This window comes from Nannobrachium achirus, assembly GCF_963921795.1.
Source record: "Nannobrachium achirus genome assembly, chromosome: 11".
In the NCBI taxonomy this organism is placed as follows: Eukaryota; Metazoa; Chordata; class Actinopteri; order Myctophiformes; family Myctophidae; genus Nannobrachium; species Nannobrachium achirus.
In genome coordinates, this window is record NC_137820.1 from 50,370,417 (window position 1) to 50,390,714 (window position 20,298).

Consider the following 20,298-nt stretch of genomic DNA (forward strand, 5'->3'; position numbering starts at 1 on the left):
CTGATGGCTCCTTCTGTGAATAGTCGTCCCTGATGCTTCACTTCCATGTGATGGTGCTTCACAAGCAATTTGGTCACATGGTTTTGCTTTGAGAGGATGATTGGGTTCTTTACATCTGGTTCAATGGAAGCGTGTCTGAGACGTCCTCCGACTCTCAGTAGACCATCGCTGATGTAGGGATCAAGGTTCAAGATCGAACTTGAACTAGAGACTTCTTTATTTGCTTGAAGAGCAGCATACTCGTCTGGATAGGTGTCTCTTTGAACAAACTCAAGGATGAGTCTCTTTGCAGCTGCAAGTTCCTCTGGAGTGCGCGGTTTGCTGCATTGATGCCATCCCTTACATGTGTGCTGTGATGCATCTGTAGAATCCGCCTTGTAGGAACGTGCCTGGTGAATCAGGTAGGAGACAGCTCTTAACAAGGATTCCCATGTTGAAAAGCGCTGGAAACGTTCAGATTTGAGCCCTCTGGCTTCAACATGGGTAGAGAGAGCGGTTACTTGTGGTTTGACTTCCACGTCGACTTCAGGGTCTATCAGTTCAAAGGGCTTGTGCACTTTAGGCTCTGTAGACTTGCGAAGGAAGTCAGGTCCCTTGAACCACATAGTATCCATGAGCTGCGATGCAGGTACAGACCTGGTAGCCAGATCAGCTGGGTTTTGTTCCGAAGGAATATAGTGCCACTGATCAGGTGATGTCGTCTGGCGTATACGCTGCACACGATTATGCACGTACACAAAGAAGCGTTTTGTGTCATTGCAGATGTATCCTAGGACCACCTTGCTGTCACAATAGAACTTCACAGCATCTGGCTTGTGGTCCAGTTCATCCAGGATTACGTCCGCCATCTCGACCGCAAGGACAGCTCCACATAGCTCGAGACGGGGTATTGTAGGCTCTGGCTGTGGTGATAGCTTTGCTTTTCCAAGCACGAATCCAACTTCACAATGACCCTCTTCAGTGACAGATCGTAAATAAGCTACTGCCCCTATGGCCCAGCTTGAGGCATCGCAAAAGAGACACAGCTCTGTGTATGTAGATCTTGAGAGGGACATTGGTAGATAGCAGCGGGGTACTTGGAGGCTGCTTAGCTCTTGCAGTGATGATTTCCACGCTTCCCATGTGGGCATTTTATCATCCGGAAGAAGGGCATCCCAATCTTGGACTCCACTGGAGAGCTCTCGCAACAACAATCTGCCTCTGATTGTCACTGGTGCTGCGAATCCCAAGGGGTCGAAGATGCTATTGACGACAGATAGCACTCCCCGGCGGGTGTAAGGCTTGTCAGTCACAGCTACTTTGAAGGTGAAGGTATCTGTGCTTATGTCCCAGCACAAACCCAGACTCCTTTGAGCAGGCAGAGTCTCATCGTCAAGACCCAAGTCTTTGATGTTTGAGGCCAGTTCTTCTGGTTCGAAGGCTTGCATGACGGTAATGCTGTTTGAGGCGATTTTGTGCAGTTTCAGGTTCGACTCTGCAAGTGATGCACAAGTACGCTTCATGAGGTCTATAGCTGCGGACTCTGTTGGAAGCGATATGAGACCATCATCCACGTAGAAATGCCTCTCAACGAAGTGCTGTGTGTCGGCGCCGTACTTAGGCTCACCTTTCTGAGCAGCTCTCCGCAGACCATAAATAGCTACCGCCGGAGACGGGCTGTTGCCGAAAACATGCACCCGCATGCGGTACTCTTCTACCTCCTTGGAGAGGTCGTTATCCTTATGCCATAGGAATCTCAAGTAGTCCCTGTGGTCGTCTCTCACCAGGAATCCGTAAAACATTTGACGAATGTCAGCTGTGACTGCGATGGGTTCCTTCCTGAACCGCACTAAGACCCCTAGCAGTGTGTTATTTAGGTCAGGACCTGTCAGCAACACTGAATTGAGGGAGACACCATGCTGTTGGGCACTTGAGTCAAACACAACGCGTATCTGCCCCGGCTTCTGGGGATGGTAGACCCCGAAAATGGGCAGGTACCAGCACTCATTCTCTTCTTGGACAGGTGGTGCCTTCTCTGCATGCTTGTTCTCAAACAACTTGTCCATGAAGGCTGCAAACTGCTCTTTCATCACAGAGTTTTTGTTCAGAGTGCGTCTTAGGGAACTGAGGCGGGACAACGCTTGCTCTCTGTTGATTGGGAGCAGGGGACGAGGTGACTTGAATGGCAGTGGAGCCACCCAATTGTTCAGTTCATCCTGATGAACCTCTTGATCCATAATCTCCAAGAAGGTTTCATCCTCGAATGACATGGCGTACTTGTTATCGTGAGCTGTACGTTCAAATACTGCATGCCCTAGCTCGTCTCCAGCTGGCATGGGCTTTGATGGGCGCTTGGGAAGGTCATGCTTGTGCTCCCCGCCGTAGCTTGGTTTCTCCTTAACACTGATGTTGTTTGGACAAGGAGTGAGGAGAGATGGACGTCCATTCTGCAGGACTTGGGTTCTGAAGACACTTAGAGTCGGCTTGTGAGCATTGTCGATGCACACCTCACCAACAATTACCCAGCCCAAGTCGAGGCGCTGAGCAAAGGGTGAATCATGGGGACCATTGACTTGTTCTCTCACCTTGTGCACCCGTATCATGTCTCTCCCCAGCAGGATCATCATCTGAGCGTCAGGGTCTAACTTGGGGATGCACGGAGCAAGATGCTTTAAGTGGGCATGTGCAAGCGCCACGTCTGGTGTTGGTATTTCTGATTTATTGGCCATGATTTCATTGCACTCAATGAGAGGTGGGAGATCCAGGCATTCGCCTCCGTTGACTGCTTGGATTTGAAAGCCTACAGCTTTCCTTCCTGTCATCTCTGTTGTGCCAGCACATGTCCTCATCAGATATGGTGACAGGCTGCCTTCAATCCTAAATAGTTGGAAAAACTCAGAGCGGGCCAGAGAGCGGTTGCTCTGATCATCAAGTATGACGTATACCTTGACGGAGCACTCTGGTTGGCCTCTAGGGAAGACCCGAGCTAAGCACACCTTTGCACAGGACCGAGCAGGGCTACCTTGACCACAGACCTTGGTGCACCGTGCCGTCACCTCGAGTTGGTTGCCGTCTTGTGATTCTGCATCTGCTTCTGGTGTGGGTGATGCAGAATTAGGCTGAGGCTGGGAGGTGCTAGGATGCATAGCAGAGCAGTGTCTGTCACTCTGGCATTCATCACATTTCAACGTTACCTGACAGTTCTTAGCCAGGTGGTTTGGAGAGCAGCACTTATAGCAGCGCTTGTTTTCTTTCAGGATATCCTTTCGTTCTTGAAACGGTTTCAATTTAAAGGCTCTACATTTAGCCAGAGGATGTGGCTTATTGTGCACAGGGCAGTATCGAGCAGGATCACTGTCTTTCTTCTCAGTCTCTGCTGCACCTGTGTTATCTGCGTCAGCAGTTGCAGAAACATCCGTCTTATGCACGGATACAGCAGACTTGAATCCACTTTGTCTTGGTGGAGGTCTCTCACTTTTGTTGTAAGGCTGGCTGCTGGTTGACAGGACAAAGCTTGGGTCATTTCTGGCCTTAGCCTGGCCATAGATAAAGTCAACAAAGAATGAGAAGGGCGGAAAGATTACTTCTTGTTCTTCCTTGTAGCGAGAACCGGTGCTGAGCCATTTCTCCTGTAGGCCCGGAGGCAACTTCTCTACTATTGGCTTTATCCCGCGAGGAGTATCAAGATAGTTGAGGCCGGGAAGATGTCCTTCGTTCTTAGCTGCTAGCACCTCCAGGAGAAGATCACTGAGTTCTCTCAGTTTGACGTTGTCTCTTGCAGACAGACGTGGGAAGTTATCCAGTCTTTTAAACAGAGCATTTTCTACTATTTCAGGTGTAGCATAGCATTCTTGAAGTCTCTGCCAAGACAACTGGAGGGCAGCTTTGGGATTGGTGACATATACAGAACGGATCCTTTTAACATGCTCTGATGACTCTTTACCGAGCCACTTTACTAGGAGGTCCAATTCTTCGCTATAAGTAAGGCCTAAGCCCCGTGTTGCATTGAGGAATGAGGACTCCCATGCTCTATAACTTTCTGGTGTATCATCAAATTTTGAGAGACCAGTAGTCACTAGCTCTCTACGTGCGAGGAATTTTGCAAAATCTTCCATTTGAAAGGGGTTGGATTCTTGCGAAGAACGCTCAATGTGATCAAAGTACTGTCGAGGAGTATAATATTTTTTAGGAGGAGACCGATCATATTTTCGAGGGCTAGGGTCATCATATTGTTTGTGTGGGTTAACTGATGGCCCTGGGATAAACGTGCGATCCAATGTCTGAGCACGCTCATAAATTGAGGGTTTGAAAATGTGTGTGGGGCTTTTCTTCATGTCCCCGGCTGGAATCTGTGGGTTGGGATTTTTATCATGAGGATTTAACATTTCCTTGTGCAGTGGCAAAGCAAAATCTTGAGCACGGAGCTGTGTTTGATATTGCACATAGTCCGCTGTTCTTTGTTTGACCACTTGTGATGGGACTTTACTTTTTGCACTTGGTGCATCTTCATCCACCCAACCTGCCGCTTCCTCTAACACCTCAGCTTTTGTTTTAGCAGCTGCTGCCTCCCCTTCAATTTCCAAAACCTCCAAATCTGCCTCGAGTGTAGCTTTATTTGCATCTAGTGTAGCTTTTTCCAGGTCTAGTTGAGCCTGTTGCTTTTTTATCTTCTGCTGTTCTTTAACATAGGCAACCTTGGTATGGATTGCTTCAGCTGAGGCTCTGGCTATGGCAGCCTTCTCAATGACGGAAGCCTTTGTAGAAGACGAGGTTTTATTAGAGGCTGCCTTTGACCTTGTCTTGAGTGAAAACTTTGATCCTGATTCAGCCTTGTCATCTTTAGCATTGTTTTTAGATTTGGAACTCATGGCTGTGTCCTTGTATTTTCTTTACACCCACTGATGGTATGGCTTTTTACTGTTCTGTTCCCACAACGTGTTGTATACTTCCAGTATGTTAACGAGGTTAAACAGACAGCCAAACTCGGTTTTCACGAGCCAGGAAGCGAGCGCCTTGCTCCTTTTAATAATTGCAATCTTCAGAGTTACAGGTGAAAATCGTGTAAAACTGTAGCAAACAGAAAAACAAAGACAAAGAAATGTCTTAGCTATCATCAAAATATCACTCTATGAATTTAAGCTGGCTAATACATGCTAATATGAAATATAAACACAGCTACATGTAATGAAATGCTAGTCTCTGAAAAGTAGCCGATCTACAAGTTTCCATTAACATCATATTTCTTAACAAACATGAATTATCTACATGAATTCGCTCATAAACAAATCAAAACAGTGTACAGAAAGTGAATCATGTCCAAACTTACAGCCATTGCTTTCGAAGGTTCATAAAGATTCAAGATACAGAAAACACTGCCATCATGTGCTTGTCAGCTTGTTGTATAATGGAGTCTACTGAGTTACTGAGCTTCTTCTTCCCAGCATGCACTGCTAAACCACTACTGACATGTCAGAATAAGAGTCTGCTAACCTTAGCATTTCAAAATAAAAGCACATCATTGGATTACTACAAAATAAACACACAAGCAATGTAAACTTAAGTTTCTAACATGAACTTAAAGCATGAACTCAAACTGAGGGCAGAACAGTTATGTTCTTATGTTTGGTTTCACTTCTCTTCATGCGCCGTCTTCAAGTGGCGGACAAAGTTTGACGTCGTTCCCTCTTTGTCTTTGAGTTTAGTGTTGCATATCTTGCATTGAGCGATCCTCTGTTTACCATCGGAGTGGAAGTTTTTATATGCAAACTGCACAACTTTTGGAACTGCAGCAGCAGAACCGGCAGTGGCTGTATCAGGCTGGGGGGCAGCACAGCAGTAGCCATTCGTGCTGTGTCTGTGTGTGTGTGTGGTCGGTGCCCAGTCTGATCATAGTGCTTGTGCTCTCGCTTACATGCCTGTCTCCAATCAATCAAATCAATCAATCAATAAAAGTGTGAACCTATAGCGTGGCGTTCACAAGCTGCTTTGGTGAGTGGCGTAGCGGCAAGTCGTGCGAGTCAGCGTGTCTCAAGTCGAGTCGAGTCGGGAGTCATTGTCTTCCAAGTCAAGTCGAGTCTCAAGTTTTTGCCCTTAATGTCCGAGTCAAGTCACAAGTCGTCAAATAGGTGACTCGAGTCAGACTCGGCTCGAGTCATCATGACTCGAGTCCAATTGTCTGGTAGCAGGTAATATACAGTAGGCCAACATTGTCACTTACAGCTGCCCTTTCCTGCTGCAGGGCCTGCGAGGCAAAGCGCGCCACATGGTTGATGATGGGAGCAAAGTTGGTAGGACCGTAGAAACGGATGTGAGGCAGGCAGGTAGAGTACGCCTCGGCTATACCTTCCACACCTACAGGAGACACACAGGCAGAACACACATTTATTGTTATAAATACAACTCCTGTTTGTTAAAAGTCTCAATACAATGATGGTCCTTACAAACCAGGGTCATTTTCTTTTGTTGAGTCATGGTAATACTTAGCCAGAAATGGTTTTTTTTTTGTTGTTAGTCTGGTTCCCCCTGCAGGGCAACCACACTATTAGTACTCCATCTTTATCCTTTCCATCCACCTCAGATAAACCTTATTTTGCCATGTAGCAACTCATAATGTAATAACGGCTCATAATGTAATAAGGGCTCATAATGTAATAAGAAAAATGTAATAAAAACTCATAATGTAATAATCAGCTCATAATGTAATAAAAAAACGAGCGCATAACGTAATAATGGATTTTTCAATAATGTAATAATGTAATAATGTGTTACATTAAGAACTTCTACATAGGAGGCTCATAATGTAATAAAACTTCATAATGTAATAACGTATTTTTATTACATTATGAGCTGATTATTACATTATGAGCTTTTATTACATTTTAATTATTACATTATGCGCTTGTTTTTTTATTACATTATGAGCTGATTATTACATTATGAGTTTTTATTACATGTTTTTATTACATTATAAGCCCCTACTACATTATGAGTTGCTACACACCCTGCCAACTTTGTTGATGAAGAATGGAGCAACTATCTGCTAAACATGCAGCAAATGAATATATATATGGGGATCATTTAACTGTACAAAGAGCATCCACAATGTTCAACATACAGTTTGTGATTGTATCGACATTGGGTGTTGATGCAACATCGATAATATCCCCATGTGGTCAGTATGACGACAGTCTGCCATTGCTAGTTCCGGGCCACTTTGCCAAACAGGCATTGACACTAAGGCTTGCCCACCTGCCCCCGGTAAATATAACTTTGGGGCAGGTGAAGTTTGCTTTCAGGTTGCCCGACCGGGCAAGTGCTCATTTGAGAGGGGACACGACCGTCTATAAACACGACACAAGATATCTGTGTAAACACCTGAACGTGGCCATAAAAAAATATATAAAATGACAAAGTGTGAAACCATAGCAATCATAACTACCTATTTGGAGGTATTGAGGTATGATTAAAAATTGTTATCGAGTTAAATTGAGTGGTAATTAAAATCTTACCTATCATTTTATAATGGACGAGTGTTGCGCAAGTGTACATGACCTTTGGGCAAGGAGAACATGACCTGTACTTGCCCGACGGGCAAGTGCCTATTAGACCTTAGTGTCAACCCCTGCCGAAGGTCATGGGGACCATTATGTAAGCCTTGATGGACCAGTCACACACTTGATTCAAAGAGCGCACCACTTCGATCTGTCCAGACTTAGGGCCAGAGTGAGGTACCGGGTCAGGGCCAGAGTGAGGGCCTTACGGCGAGAGTGAGGGCCAGATTTAGGGCCAGACTCAGAGTGAGGGACCGAGTCAGGGCCAGAGTGAGGTACCGAGTCAGGGCCAGAGTGAAGGCTAGACTTAGGGCCAAAGTGAGGGACAGATCGAAGTGGTGCGCCATCCTCTGCTTCGTGGACTCTTTGAGTGTGTGACTGGTCCATCAAGGCTTACATAATCATCCCCATGACCTTCGGCAAAGTGGCCCGGAACTAGCAATGGCAGACTGTCATACTGACCACATGGGGATATTATCGATGTTGCATTAACACCCAGTGCCGATACAATCACGAACTGTATGTTGAACATTGTGGATGCTCTTTGTACAGCTAAATGATCCCCATATGTATTAATTTGCAGCATGTTTAGCAGATAGTTGCTCCATTCTTCATCAACAAAGTTGGCAAGGTGTGTAGCAACTCATAATGTAATGAGGGCTCATAATGTAATAAAAACATGTAATAAAAACTCATAATGTAATAATCAGCTCATAATGTAATAAAAACAAGCGCATAATGTAATAATTAAAATGTAATAAAAGCTCATAATGTAATAATCAGCTCATAATGTAATAAAAAATACATTATTACATTATGAAGTTTTATTACATTATGAGCCTCCTATGTGGAGGTTCTTAATGTAACACATTATTACATTATTACATTATTGAAAAATCCATTATTACGTTATGCGCTCGTTTTTTTATTACATTATGAGCTGATTATTACATTATGAGTTTTTATTACATTTTTCTTATTACATTATGAGCCGTTATTACATTATGAGCCGTTATTACATTATGAGTTGCTACATGCCATGCTACTCCTCACACAGTTTTGCACGCACTTGGGCCATTAGTAAGGCAAATCGACCGGCTTCATTGGGACACGCAGGGGTGCATTTTACTAAGATATGCGTTATATACAGTTTAATTTATATAAATGTATTCATGAATTATTTTTCTCCATTGACTTGAATGGGAAAATGCTGTCTTTTCCCAAATATGGAGATGACTGAAATTTGACAAAATAGATGTCTGACATCATAGACCACATGTCCATATATGGGCATTCTTAAGTATGGGCTTAATATTGATGACATCAGAAATCTCCACATATGGCCATTAATGTATTAGTGAATACATTTTCCCCATTGACTTGAATGGGGAAAATTCAAATGGTAAGACGGAATTCATTTGCAAGTGTGACTCACGTCACAGCAACCACACGTGCAATTTCCAATTGCATCTTCCTAGTTTTAATTGTTGTGTCAGGAGTTTATTAACACGGAACACACAACTATTATTATTACAAGATAATGAAGTTGATAATTCCCCTGTGAATGAACCAAACGTAACATGCCCATATATAGAGACTATTCTGTGCTAATGTCACTGATAATGTCATGTTCTGACATCACAAGCTCACAGAGGTTTCCATAATGGAGACTTTTCAAGTGTGCGGAGTGATGCGCTATGGAAAGTCAGATTAGCGGATCTCCAAAATATATTGATAAATCCGAAAAACCCTATATATACCTTCATAATATATACATTATATGTACCTCCTTTTATACCAAAATATAACTCCATATATGGGCCAAACTTGCTTGGTTCCTAGACCGGCACTGGTCCAGTGAATAAAAAAAAGTTCTCATTCAAAACAGTAAAATTCAACCAGGTAAAATTCTTGGTGACCCAGGGGGCGTTGGGTACACTATTGACGTGTGCCCCTGGGTGAGCTCCTTCCCCTCTATGAAAGGGTTTCTGCCCATACTGTCAGTGGCCCAGCACTAGGGGTGTAACAATACATTTTAACAACTATACGATACACATCACGATACATGGTTTACGATATTGGTTCATTCATGGCGGTACGATACGATTCGATTCAATTATTTAAAATCGATACAGTAACTATTTAGCAAAGACGTTAAATCTATGTGAAACGTGTTAATAGTGCATGTTTGGGAAAAATCTATTACTATGGATATAAATAAGTAAACACTGTGATTCTCTAGCAAATACATGGACATTATATTTCAACAAATATGGAGAAACCCGCACCTTGATATGAACACAGAGATTACACACATTCATCAATGTGGAAAAGTAATTAAACTCCTCTTTTTTCCTTCTTCCTTCTTAAAATTGCTAAATACAAGGCACAAATACTTAGTTTCCATACAATCAATCATTTGCACTGCAAAACGATTCGATACCGATTATCTGCATTGTAAAACAATACCGGTACAATACAAAGGCAAAACGATACGATAGATGCATAACGATATAGTAGATCATTGCAAATTACTATATCGTTACACCCCTACCCAGCAACCTTTTATCCATTTTTTGCGTCAACATTCCCCAGGAAATTACTGCAAAGGAAGCTCACCTAAACAAAAAGGGTTGGTGGGGTTGAAGTTGATGGCAAATTCATGGGACACCTGAAAACGAAAGAAATACAGAACACTGTTCACTCCATCCTCAGCCATCCATCTGCATACATACTGCACATCCCCTCCCCATATTTATCAGAGGATCCATTCAAATGTAGCAGAGTTTTTACAACAATCTGCAACAACAATCTGTACATCTCTCCCAAGAGAGAGGTAATTGCAACAGTGCCCGAACTACAATAGATAAAGTGGCACATCTAGTGTCCTATCCGGTGCATGTTCAGATAACTTTATTGACATACTGTCAATCAACCAGCTCAGTGCCCTGGTGGTTAAATGAGTGTCCGGCAGAGTCATAGACAATAAACATGGTACCCACTTTCTCCCTGCTTGGCGCTCAGCATCTGCTCAGCATTTTTGATGAATTGAGTTCAAAAGACCCCAAAGGAAACACGCTTTCTTTGGTTTGAATCCTCTTAGCAGACCTTGTATTGAACTGTACTTTCCTGTGCTTTCTTTCTGCAAACTGCTAATAAAGTATTCAATCAATCAATCAACGGTTGGATTGCAGCATGTTATCAGGCATAGCAGTACAGGAACAGGAGATCGGCTCCTACTTACAGTGTACAACCCCACCAGGGTCAAATTTGTTGTTGCAATATGCCCATTTCAGTCCCACCCTAATTTACAATACAAATAAGACAGAATAAAGCCATAATAAGAAATAATGGGTTTGTAATTAGAAATAATATGTTTTCATTAGACAGAAACATACCTTAATTAGCCCTACATTATGTTCTAATTAGAAATCGAATCGGCTTGAACCACCTGATACATGCGTTATCATATCCTTGGGATGGGACTGTTATCAATATTGTCATACCTTAGCCAAGGCTCAGTAGTCAGACTACAAACTACCAGGAGCTGGGTAGTCCCAATATCAGCCTTAATATCAGCCTTGGTCTTGTCATTGCAATGCGCATGCGCCAACACACGAGGGGAAAAAAGAAGTCACGCTGGGATTCGAGACTACAGGGTTGGGAATTCTAGCCATGCGTTCTTACTGAGGACGCTACTGAGATGGATGCGCTGCTCCGACATTTTTTTTTTGCATTAGGTTTAGCCATAGTTTTACTGAGGTTAGAGTTAGGGTTAGGGTTAGGGTTAGGTTTAGGGTTAAGGTTAGGGTTAGGGTTAGGTTTAGGGTTAGGCATAGTATTTTTCAACGCCGCGTCACGTTCCGTTACCGAGTCATGTGTAAAACCAAGCCAAAAGAAATTAGTCCGCCAGCTGCCTGGTTAGCTCAGTCCGATTCTCACTGAGGGAGCGACCAGTACATTGTTCCTGTGAACGTGCGTTGGCGCATGCGCATTGCAATGACAAGTCTATGGGCGATAACGGATCTACCAGCTCCTGGTAGTTGGTAGTCCGACTACTGAGCCTTGGCCAAGGCATGACAGGGGTGATAACAGATCCATCCCAAGGGAGGATAACACGGAAATCGGCTGCTTGAACACACTGCCCGACTTTTTGAGCCGATTGTGCTGTCGCCGAGCATTTTTGGCGCTCGCCGTCAAAAACGGCGATCTGCCGCAAGATCGGGCTGCTCGTAGAGGTTTTGCTCGTGTGTGAAAAGCACTGCGAGAAGATCTGGCCGATTTCATTCTATATTTTCAACACCAAAGGAAGGTTCCAGTGGCCTCCTGTACCACAGGATATTAGGACATTTAAGGTGCACGTTTTTACTACGGCGACGTGAGGCGGGACTACGGCTGTTATGACGTAATCGCCGTAGCGGTCAAAAGCTTTAAGCAACCAGCCGTCTGCGACAGGGTCCCACCCCTTTCGCTGAACGCTTTGGTTCCCATGGCGACACGACCACGCAGCAGGCGTTGAAAGGTAGACTCTGCCGTAGTAGAGACGGCCGCGACGGCGGCAGGTTGATCTATCGAGCGCTGATCATTTCCGGTTGCCGTTGTCATCTGCCGTTGCAGTGCAAAGCTTAAATAGCCTAATCTCACCCATTCTGATCCCTGAAACTACTGTGTGTGTGTGTGTGTGTGTGTGTGTGTGTGTGTGTGTGTGTGTGTGTGTGTGTGTGTGTGTGTGCGTGTGCGTGTGTATATCTGTCTCTCTCTCATTCCTCTTGTCTCACTTCCTCTCCCAGCACTGATAGGCTCTTGTTATAATTACACTACAGGAAGGAATCATCTGTCCATTTTCTGCCTATCTCCCTCTCTGAATTTTTCTCTCTTTTATTTTTCTCCACCATTCCCGCATCCCTTCTCTCTTTCTGTCTTTCTCTCTCTCCTTTGTCCTTTTCATCAGCTCAGTACCATGGCAACACAGATGGGTTGACAGTTGCGTAATCATGTGAATATGCATGTATAATATCAATATGTAAACTATATCTGTGTGCACTTGATTGTGCAAGGGTTTGTGTGTGTGAATGTTCATGTCCAATGCATACTTGTGAGTATGAGCACACCCGCGATACCACTAAACACTTCTTTTACACGTCTCTCATGCATACAAATGACACATGACACCTCTCTTTCACTCTCTATATCACTGGTTCTCAACCTTTTCAGGCCAAAAGAAATCACACTTGAACTGGGACCGCCCACCCTGACAAGCACTTGAATAGGAGTTGAGGTATTACATTTAGTTTGACTCGGTTCCACAGATAACAATTGTCATAATAGCATATCTGCATGGTAACCATGGCCATGTAGATCGGCTATTTACACACACACACACACACACACACACACACACACGCACACACACGCACACACACACACACACACACACACACACACACGCACACACGCACACACGCACACACAGACACACACACACACACACACACACACACACACACACACACACACACACACACACACACATATATATGCACACACACATATTACACACACCTTCCAGTCTGGCGGGAGTTGGGCTCCAAATCCCAGAGCAGGAAACATTTTGTCGCTGAGGAGGAAACCATGGCAACAGATTGGAAGGTTAGTTTGACCATTTGTCAGTAACAGTAAACAAAAACAATGGTGTTACATTTTGTTCCGCAATGAGATACTGTACTGTTTATTCATTTCACACACATTAGGGAGCAACAGTTGGTAAAGTAATGACTGTAAGAGAGCTAAATATTTCAGCTCCACACCCAAAAGAGAAATTTGATGTCTTCCCGAGACGTGAAAATAGACGTTCTATAAGCTCACAACACGTTGCGATGTGATGTGTTCTGAATATTTTCACTACTTCTTTTTTTTTATCATAAAATCATATATGTTTTTAATCTTTTGAAATAATAATTAAAAAAAGAATTAGGAAATTACAAAAGGCACACCCACTGTTTGGGAAACACTGATCTAAAGGCAATGATAAGCAGGAGCTCTTTCTCACTTTCTATGAAATACATACAAAGAGTTCCACTAACAATATAAACTACAACAAAGATGGACATATTAGTGCTGATCTATTGATATAGCCATAATTTGGCCCATGGCCAAAATGATGGCCAACAGTGTTTTTGATGTGTTCTTCTTCAACAGGGTTTCCAGACAAAATGGCAGCTTGTACTGTAGGTACTCACGTGTCATAGTCCTGTATGATTTGTCCCACAGCCAAGATGGCTGCCAGGTACTCATTGCTGCCCAGTGGATTGATGTAATGGAGAGAGAAGGGCTCCCGAGGGTTTCCATTGGATGCAGTGAAGTCTATACCGACCTAGAGCGATAGAAACAAACTGCTCAGTGTTTGAAATGGACATTTTTCCACGCCATTCTATACTTGGTTGAGCACTGTGTCCCGTGCCGAAGATAGCTGATCTACAAGCTCACAACATTAAAGTGCGAGCAATTCAACACTTTTTTAATCACTTACACCCCCTTTAAACATTTCTATTATAGAGTGTCCATTTAAATAAATACAAATAAAAGAGCATCTTATGGAACTACAAGTTACATGTATATTCCTTTCAGTAGAATGATGGTGGCATCATTGGTCTAGTAGTGGTTTGAGAGGCGACACGTTTATTCACAGTAAGTCATTATGAATAAGAATATCAGCAAAATTCCTCAATTAACAGTGATTCTCAAAAAGCTACATTATAATGTACCGTATGTATGTGTGTGAGTGAGCATGTGTTTGTGTGTGTGTGTGTGTGTGTTGGTAATTCGGTTGACTACAGGGTGACTTCTGCACAGGTTGTGCACTATAAATAGAATTCAATACATACACACACACACACACGCACACACACACACACACACACACACACACACACACACAGTCAAATGCATGTGCACACAGGGGTCACATTGTAGAATGGACAACTGAATCCATACACATTGTGCGTGCGCGCGCGCGCACACACACACACACACACACACACACACACACACACACACACACACACACACACACACACACACACACACACACCCCTTGTAAGATAGTATGAGATTAAGACTGACATGTTCTCCCTCTGGCAGTAAACGGAGGTCTGTATGCTAATGAGCCAACCCCATGTTCTTTACTCTGCTAAAATTGTCGTCAACCTCTTATTCCCTCCTTCCATTCTTTCATCCCTTCTTTATTTCTTTCTTCCATCCACCCTTACTTTCTTTCTTTCTTTCTTTCTTTCTATCTATTTTTATTCCGTCTCTTATCTGTTTCCCTATGGCAATGTGTTTTAAAAATGAGGAGCTTTATGGCTACGTCCATTGTCTGTCACTTCCATACACCGCAGTGATGCGTGCATGTGTGCACGCCCACCACAGACTGTATGATGCAAGAGCATGTGAAGACACGTCGCTCAGTCAACCACTTACATTTAAGTCGAAAATATCTGCGCTCTCAGCAAGTGAACGTGTGAGCACGACCTAAATGCTCAGCGCCTCGTCACACTGCTGGGGATTCCAAAAAACACGGCGCTCCCATTTTACAAAACATACGCTGAACTCAGGGGAAAACGGCTTGGTGGACATTTTTTACTTTACTGCTGCCGATGCGATGCGAGAGTGCGGTCTAGCCAACACCAACTCGGGACTCCTGAAACGCTCTCCTCCACACTCTCCTATCTTACATCAGGTTCTTGAGCTATACAGTGTTGTTAACAAAGCTGTTGCACTGCAGTGCTTCTACGTAGGTGGTGAGCTTCTTTTCTTGCCTTTCCTGGCTTTGCCCTGGGTTGACTTGGCTCCCATAGTGTCAGTTCGCTTGGCTCTAGTTCCGGGTGCCTGACGCAGTGCCCTGCCTCATCCTACTCTCTCTGACTTTATCTGTGACCCGTGGTAGGTTCCCGTACAGGACCACATTTGTTTCTGATGTGGTCCGTCCATGTGACACCTATATCTACCAAGACGGTCAAACCTGAGCATTTCTTTCCTTCTGAGCCTGGCACCAGAAACCCCATGGTCTGCTTTCCTCAAAACTCCAGAGAATCAGCTAGACTAAAGCGGTATCTAACACACACACACACACGCACGCACGCACGCACGCGCGCGCACACACACACACACACACACACACACACACACACACACGCACACACGCACATACGTATATGCAGAGTAGAATACTGGAGCATTTCTTTTCCTTTCACAAACATCCCGTCATCAGCAGCAGGAGGCTGTCTCTTTGTGTTACAGTGTGTATAACAGGGGCGCATACGTTCTCTCACTCCCACCGCCTCCAGGGAAGTCTTTCCCTGTGCAGAGATTAGGATTAGAGCCATACTAAGTCTGATTGAACACCGTAGAACTGCTCTCCCTGTATATGAGTGAGTGTGTGAGTGTGTGTGTGTGTGTGTGTGTGTGTGTGTGTGTGTGTGTGTGTGTGTGTGTGTGTGTGTGTGTGTGTGTGTGTGTGTGTGTGTGTGTGTGTGTGTGTGTGTGCGTGCGTCCGTGCGTGCGCGCGTGTGTGTGTGAGAGAGAGAGAGATTGTGCGCGCATGTGCATGTGTAAATGGGTCAGTGCATGTACCGGTACAGTAAGCAGGAGTTATCTGTGCATGTTTGGGTATGTGCACAACATGCACGTGTCTTGGTTAGCGTGTAGTAGTAGTAGCAGCAGCAGGGGAGAGTTTCTGCATAAGAAAGATTGTGTATGTATGTGCCTTTTGGTTGATCATAGTATGAAAGTGGAGGAGAAGCAAGAGCGAAAAGATTGAGAAAGATATTCACTGTGCGTACATGCGTGCGTGCGTGTGTGTGTGTGTGTTTATAAACCAGAGTTATGGGGGGAGGAACTTTATGTATGAAGATGGCACTGTGCACATTTATTTGCATGTTTGAGCAATGAGGAAAGATCTGCAGCAAAGATCTGCAGGTCTACGACATAAGCCACAAGATGAAATGAACATGAGGGGAAATCAGCAGGGATTCAAGAGGGCTCCATTCTGGCCTAAACTGCATATCTCTCAATACCACCACTACTCAGAACCAGAAGTTCCAGCAAAGGCAACAGCTCTCGTTCCCCTTAACCCTGCAAGACCCAAATTAATTTCTACTGGCCAAAAAAAAATATTATTGCGACCGTAGGTCGCATTTACTACCAAAACCTCCACGGGCTGTCTGTGCGTCAGTCAGTCAGTCAGTCAGTCACACTTTTGCCCTGCTCATATCTCCACAACCGTTGCCCCCATCCATGCCAAATTTTGCACACACACTCCTTGACTGCCAAACTACAACCTCCAAGGACCCCCGGAGCCCCAGGGACCCCCGGGTCCCTGGGGGACCCCCAGATGTAAAAAAAGACCAAATGTGCTCACACGTCACACGTCACACTTTTTCCCTGCTTATATCTCCGCACCCGTTGACCCGATCCATGCCAGATTTTACACACACACTCCTTGCCTGCCAAACTACAACCTCCAAGGACCCCCGGAGCCCCTGGGGGACCCCCAGATGTAAAAAATGACCAAATGTGCAAAAATGACCAAATGACCACCCCAACGGGGCTGCTCACGGGGAATTCCCGGGGACCACCGACTCCTGGTGCTCCAGAACAGATGCAAAAGTGGTGGCGCCCCCAGTGGAGGACCCCCTGCCACTGCAGCGCACATAAAATGCCGTAACTCGGGCTAGGAGCGTCCGGGAGAACCGGGGCCGGTACCTATTCGTCCGCCAAGGCAACGCGGAGACCCCACCCCTCATTTCTCACATGGCCCTATTCTAGCGCCACCTTCAGGCCGATTTTTAAAACACATTTTTGGACACTGCTCCTACAGTTTTTGCCCTAAAATCACGAATATCACTACACAGCATGTCTACACTCATGTCATCAACATGGATCAGGAAGATTTGGGAAAAACACATTTTTGCCCTATTTGTGGAGATAAGCCACCTACGGTCGCTTATCTCCCCATTAGGGAGTCTTACTGGTATATATAGTATTTATATGCAAATATCGTGGCCAATGGCATTGTAATACTAAACAATAGGATTTAATGGTGATGTTAATGTGAAAAAAGAACAGGAAAACTAATTATAACATTTTTTAAAAAATGATTTAAAAAATTTTGCCAAAAAGCAACGCTGGGCCTTGCAGGGTTAAACAAGCCAAAATAAATGCCCTGTACCTCAGACACTCATGCTTGTGTTTTTCTTTAAGCTATATGTATTTTTCAGAAAAATCTAAGTTCACAGGTTATAAATAGTAAATGGTGCATTTATACAGCACATTTATGCAAAGCGCTTTACACTGTGCATTCCATTCACACACCTACAGTATGGCAGAGGCAACAATGCAAAGCTCTTTAGGGTTAAAGTGTCTTGCTCGAGGACACTTTAGTTTAACCTAACCACTAAACTAGGAGGATTATTGAACTGGGAACCTTCCGATCCCCAAGTGGCCAATCTGATCCGCACAGCATAACCACATCCTGTTTTTACTTTGGGGAAATCAGTTGATTCACCTGGGGATGGAGTTGTGGTCATGCATAAGTACCAGGCACCTTAGTTATGGAACCTCCTCCCAGTTTCTGTCCGTGAGGCAAACACACTTTGTATTTTTAAGACTAGACTAAAAACCTTTATTTATGATTGTGTGTACGCGTATGCATGTGCATGTTTGTGTACGTGTATATATACTGTATACACACTATATATATATATGTTACAGTTAGATTGGGTAACTCAGTTAGATCGTGGTAAGAGCGCTCGTTTTGTCGTTCACCACACACCCCTACCACCTGGATCAATTCACTTTGATAGTCTCTTATCAGCGCACCTGTGTAATTCTGTGTAGTCACCATGAGATGGCGACAACAGCCATTCACTTGTGTAGTCGCCCGACGTGACCCTACAGCTGAGCCTAGCTCAGCTGTAGTTAGCCATTAGCTTACTATGCCTAACCCTAACCCTAACCATAACCATAACCTCTGTGGGGTGAGGCGCTATCATTCCTGCCAACGCTACGTTGTCGTTGTCATTGTTGTGGATCAAAGCGACCGCAATTGTTCCGCCCCGCGCCGCACAACAAGCGATCCGTTTCTCGATCTAACCGTTTCTCGATCTAACCGTGACATATATATGTTGTTTTCTCAGTCCGTCCGGCATTTTGGTATCGGGGCACCTCAGCTGTGGAGCCTCCTGCCAGTTCAGTCCATGAAGCAGATACACGTTGTATAATTAAGACGTAATGGCCTGCCACTAATTCGACCTCTGGATCTGTCTGACGTTTCCTCCTCCTTAGGAGTGGGGTTTGTCGTTACCATTGTCGCAAATTGCTTGCTCAGGGTGGGGGACTCGTATCGTGAGGTATCTGCTCGGGTTCTCTCTCTCCTTTTCCCCCTCCCTCCCCCTCCACCCCCCTGCCTCCTCTCTCTCCCCCCTCCTCTGCCTCCCCTCTCCTCCACTCCGTCTCTCCCTCTCCCCCACTCTGATCTATACCTATGTAAAGTGTCTTGAGATAACTTGTTATGATTTGACACTCTAATAAAATTGAATTGAATTGAATTGAATGGCTGGCTGGCAGGCAGTGAAATGTTGCACTCTGTGTAAAGTCAGGGCCTGACATAACACAATTGGTGTTATTTTTGTCTGCAATCTTGTCAGAACATTCACTTTTGGGTCCCGGCCTTCTAGTGCGGAAGCATTAGCATAAAGTAGAGCACACAGAAGAACAGGTTTCATGCTTCCGTCTGTATTTGACATTCAGCTGCATTTAAAGGATGTTTTTAACTGCTTATAATCTCTGCACGGCTGTCTGAACTAGTCATATATTTCCATACCAAAGAAGCTTCCTATTTAGGTTGCATTTCTAGGTAGATTTCTGGTTTCAGATTGATGGTTAGGAGGGTGTTTTCTTTAAAGGTTGTTTGTAGTAACTACAGCTAGCAACAGTACTGCAATTAAAGTTATTTTACAATTATTACAAAAATTATACATATTAAAATACATTATCCCATAGGGCAGGGCTATAAATAATATAGTCAATGTATTAGATTGGAGGCATTTTCAGTTTGATATTAAGGTATATAAATCTGTCAAAAAGGTGATTCTATGGAATCTAAATTCATATCTGGTCAATATTGAGGAACATAAATGTAAATGCAGTGTACAGTTCTAATGACAACTGCAAAGGTGCCTACTTCATTTATTACACACAATGCAAGATGTACAGTAACATGGATCTCAAATTTAAGTTATTCCCCACCACCCACTAACCTGCTTAATGTAAGGATAAACCTAAACTGTATTACGTAACTTTTTTTAGTTGTATACATTTTTATTTTGACCAATCCGCATAGTAGTGTATGATTAAGGTCAACATTTAATTTCCCTGCGTACACGCAGGCAAGGTATTTAAAAAGGTGGTGCCATAGTTTTGTATTTTTTTCTGTTTTGTATACATCTGTCTATTTAGTTAACACTACTCTAATAGACCCCCAGGTGTGGTTATAATATAAAAATATGTTTTTCCCTGTGTATTTTTGGTGAAAAGCACCCCGGCACCACGTCTTTGAAAAAATATACAGATATCGTTTGAATTACTCTAAATTTCAATACAGAAATGCAGAGCTATTAAAACATTTACTTCATAATTTATACTTTTGGAATACTTTGAGTCTTTATTTATATGAGAATATACATTGTCCACCACAGCATGTGCCAGTGGT

General features: G+C 43.9%; 1 protein-coding gene across 1 annotated transcript in view; it reads right to left on the reverse strand.

The window, feature by feature from the left end:
- cpne2 (copine II) overlaps positions 1–20,298 on the reverse strand; it is a gene marked incomplete at both ends in the record, with an annotated part of 63,839 nt that overhangs the window by 17,312 nt on the left and 26,229 nt on the right. Inside the window, 4 exons of the mRNA XM_080736639.1 lie at positions 6,197–6,330; positions 10,149–10,200; positions 13,092–13,146; positions 13,769–13,902. Coding sequence (XP_080592765.1) covers positions 6,197–6,330; positions 10,149–10,200; positions 13,092–13,146; positions 13,769–13,902 — 375 coding nt within the window. The remainder of the gene's footprint in view (positions 1–6,196; positions 6,331–10,148; positions 10,201–13,091; positions 13,147–13,768; positions 13,903–20,298) is intronic.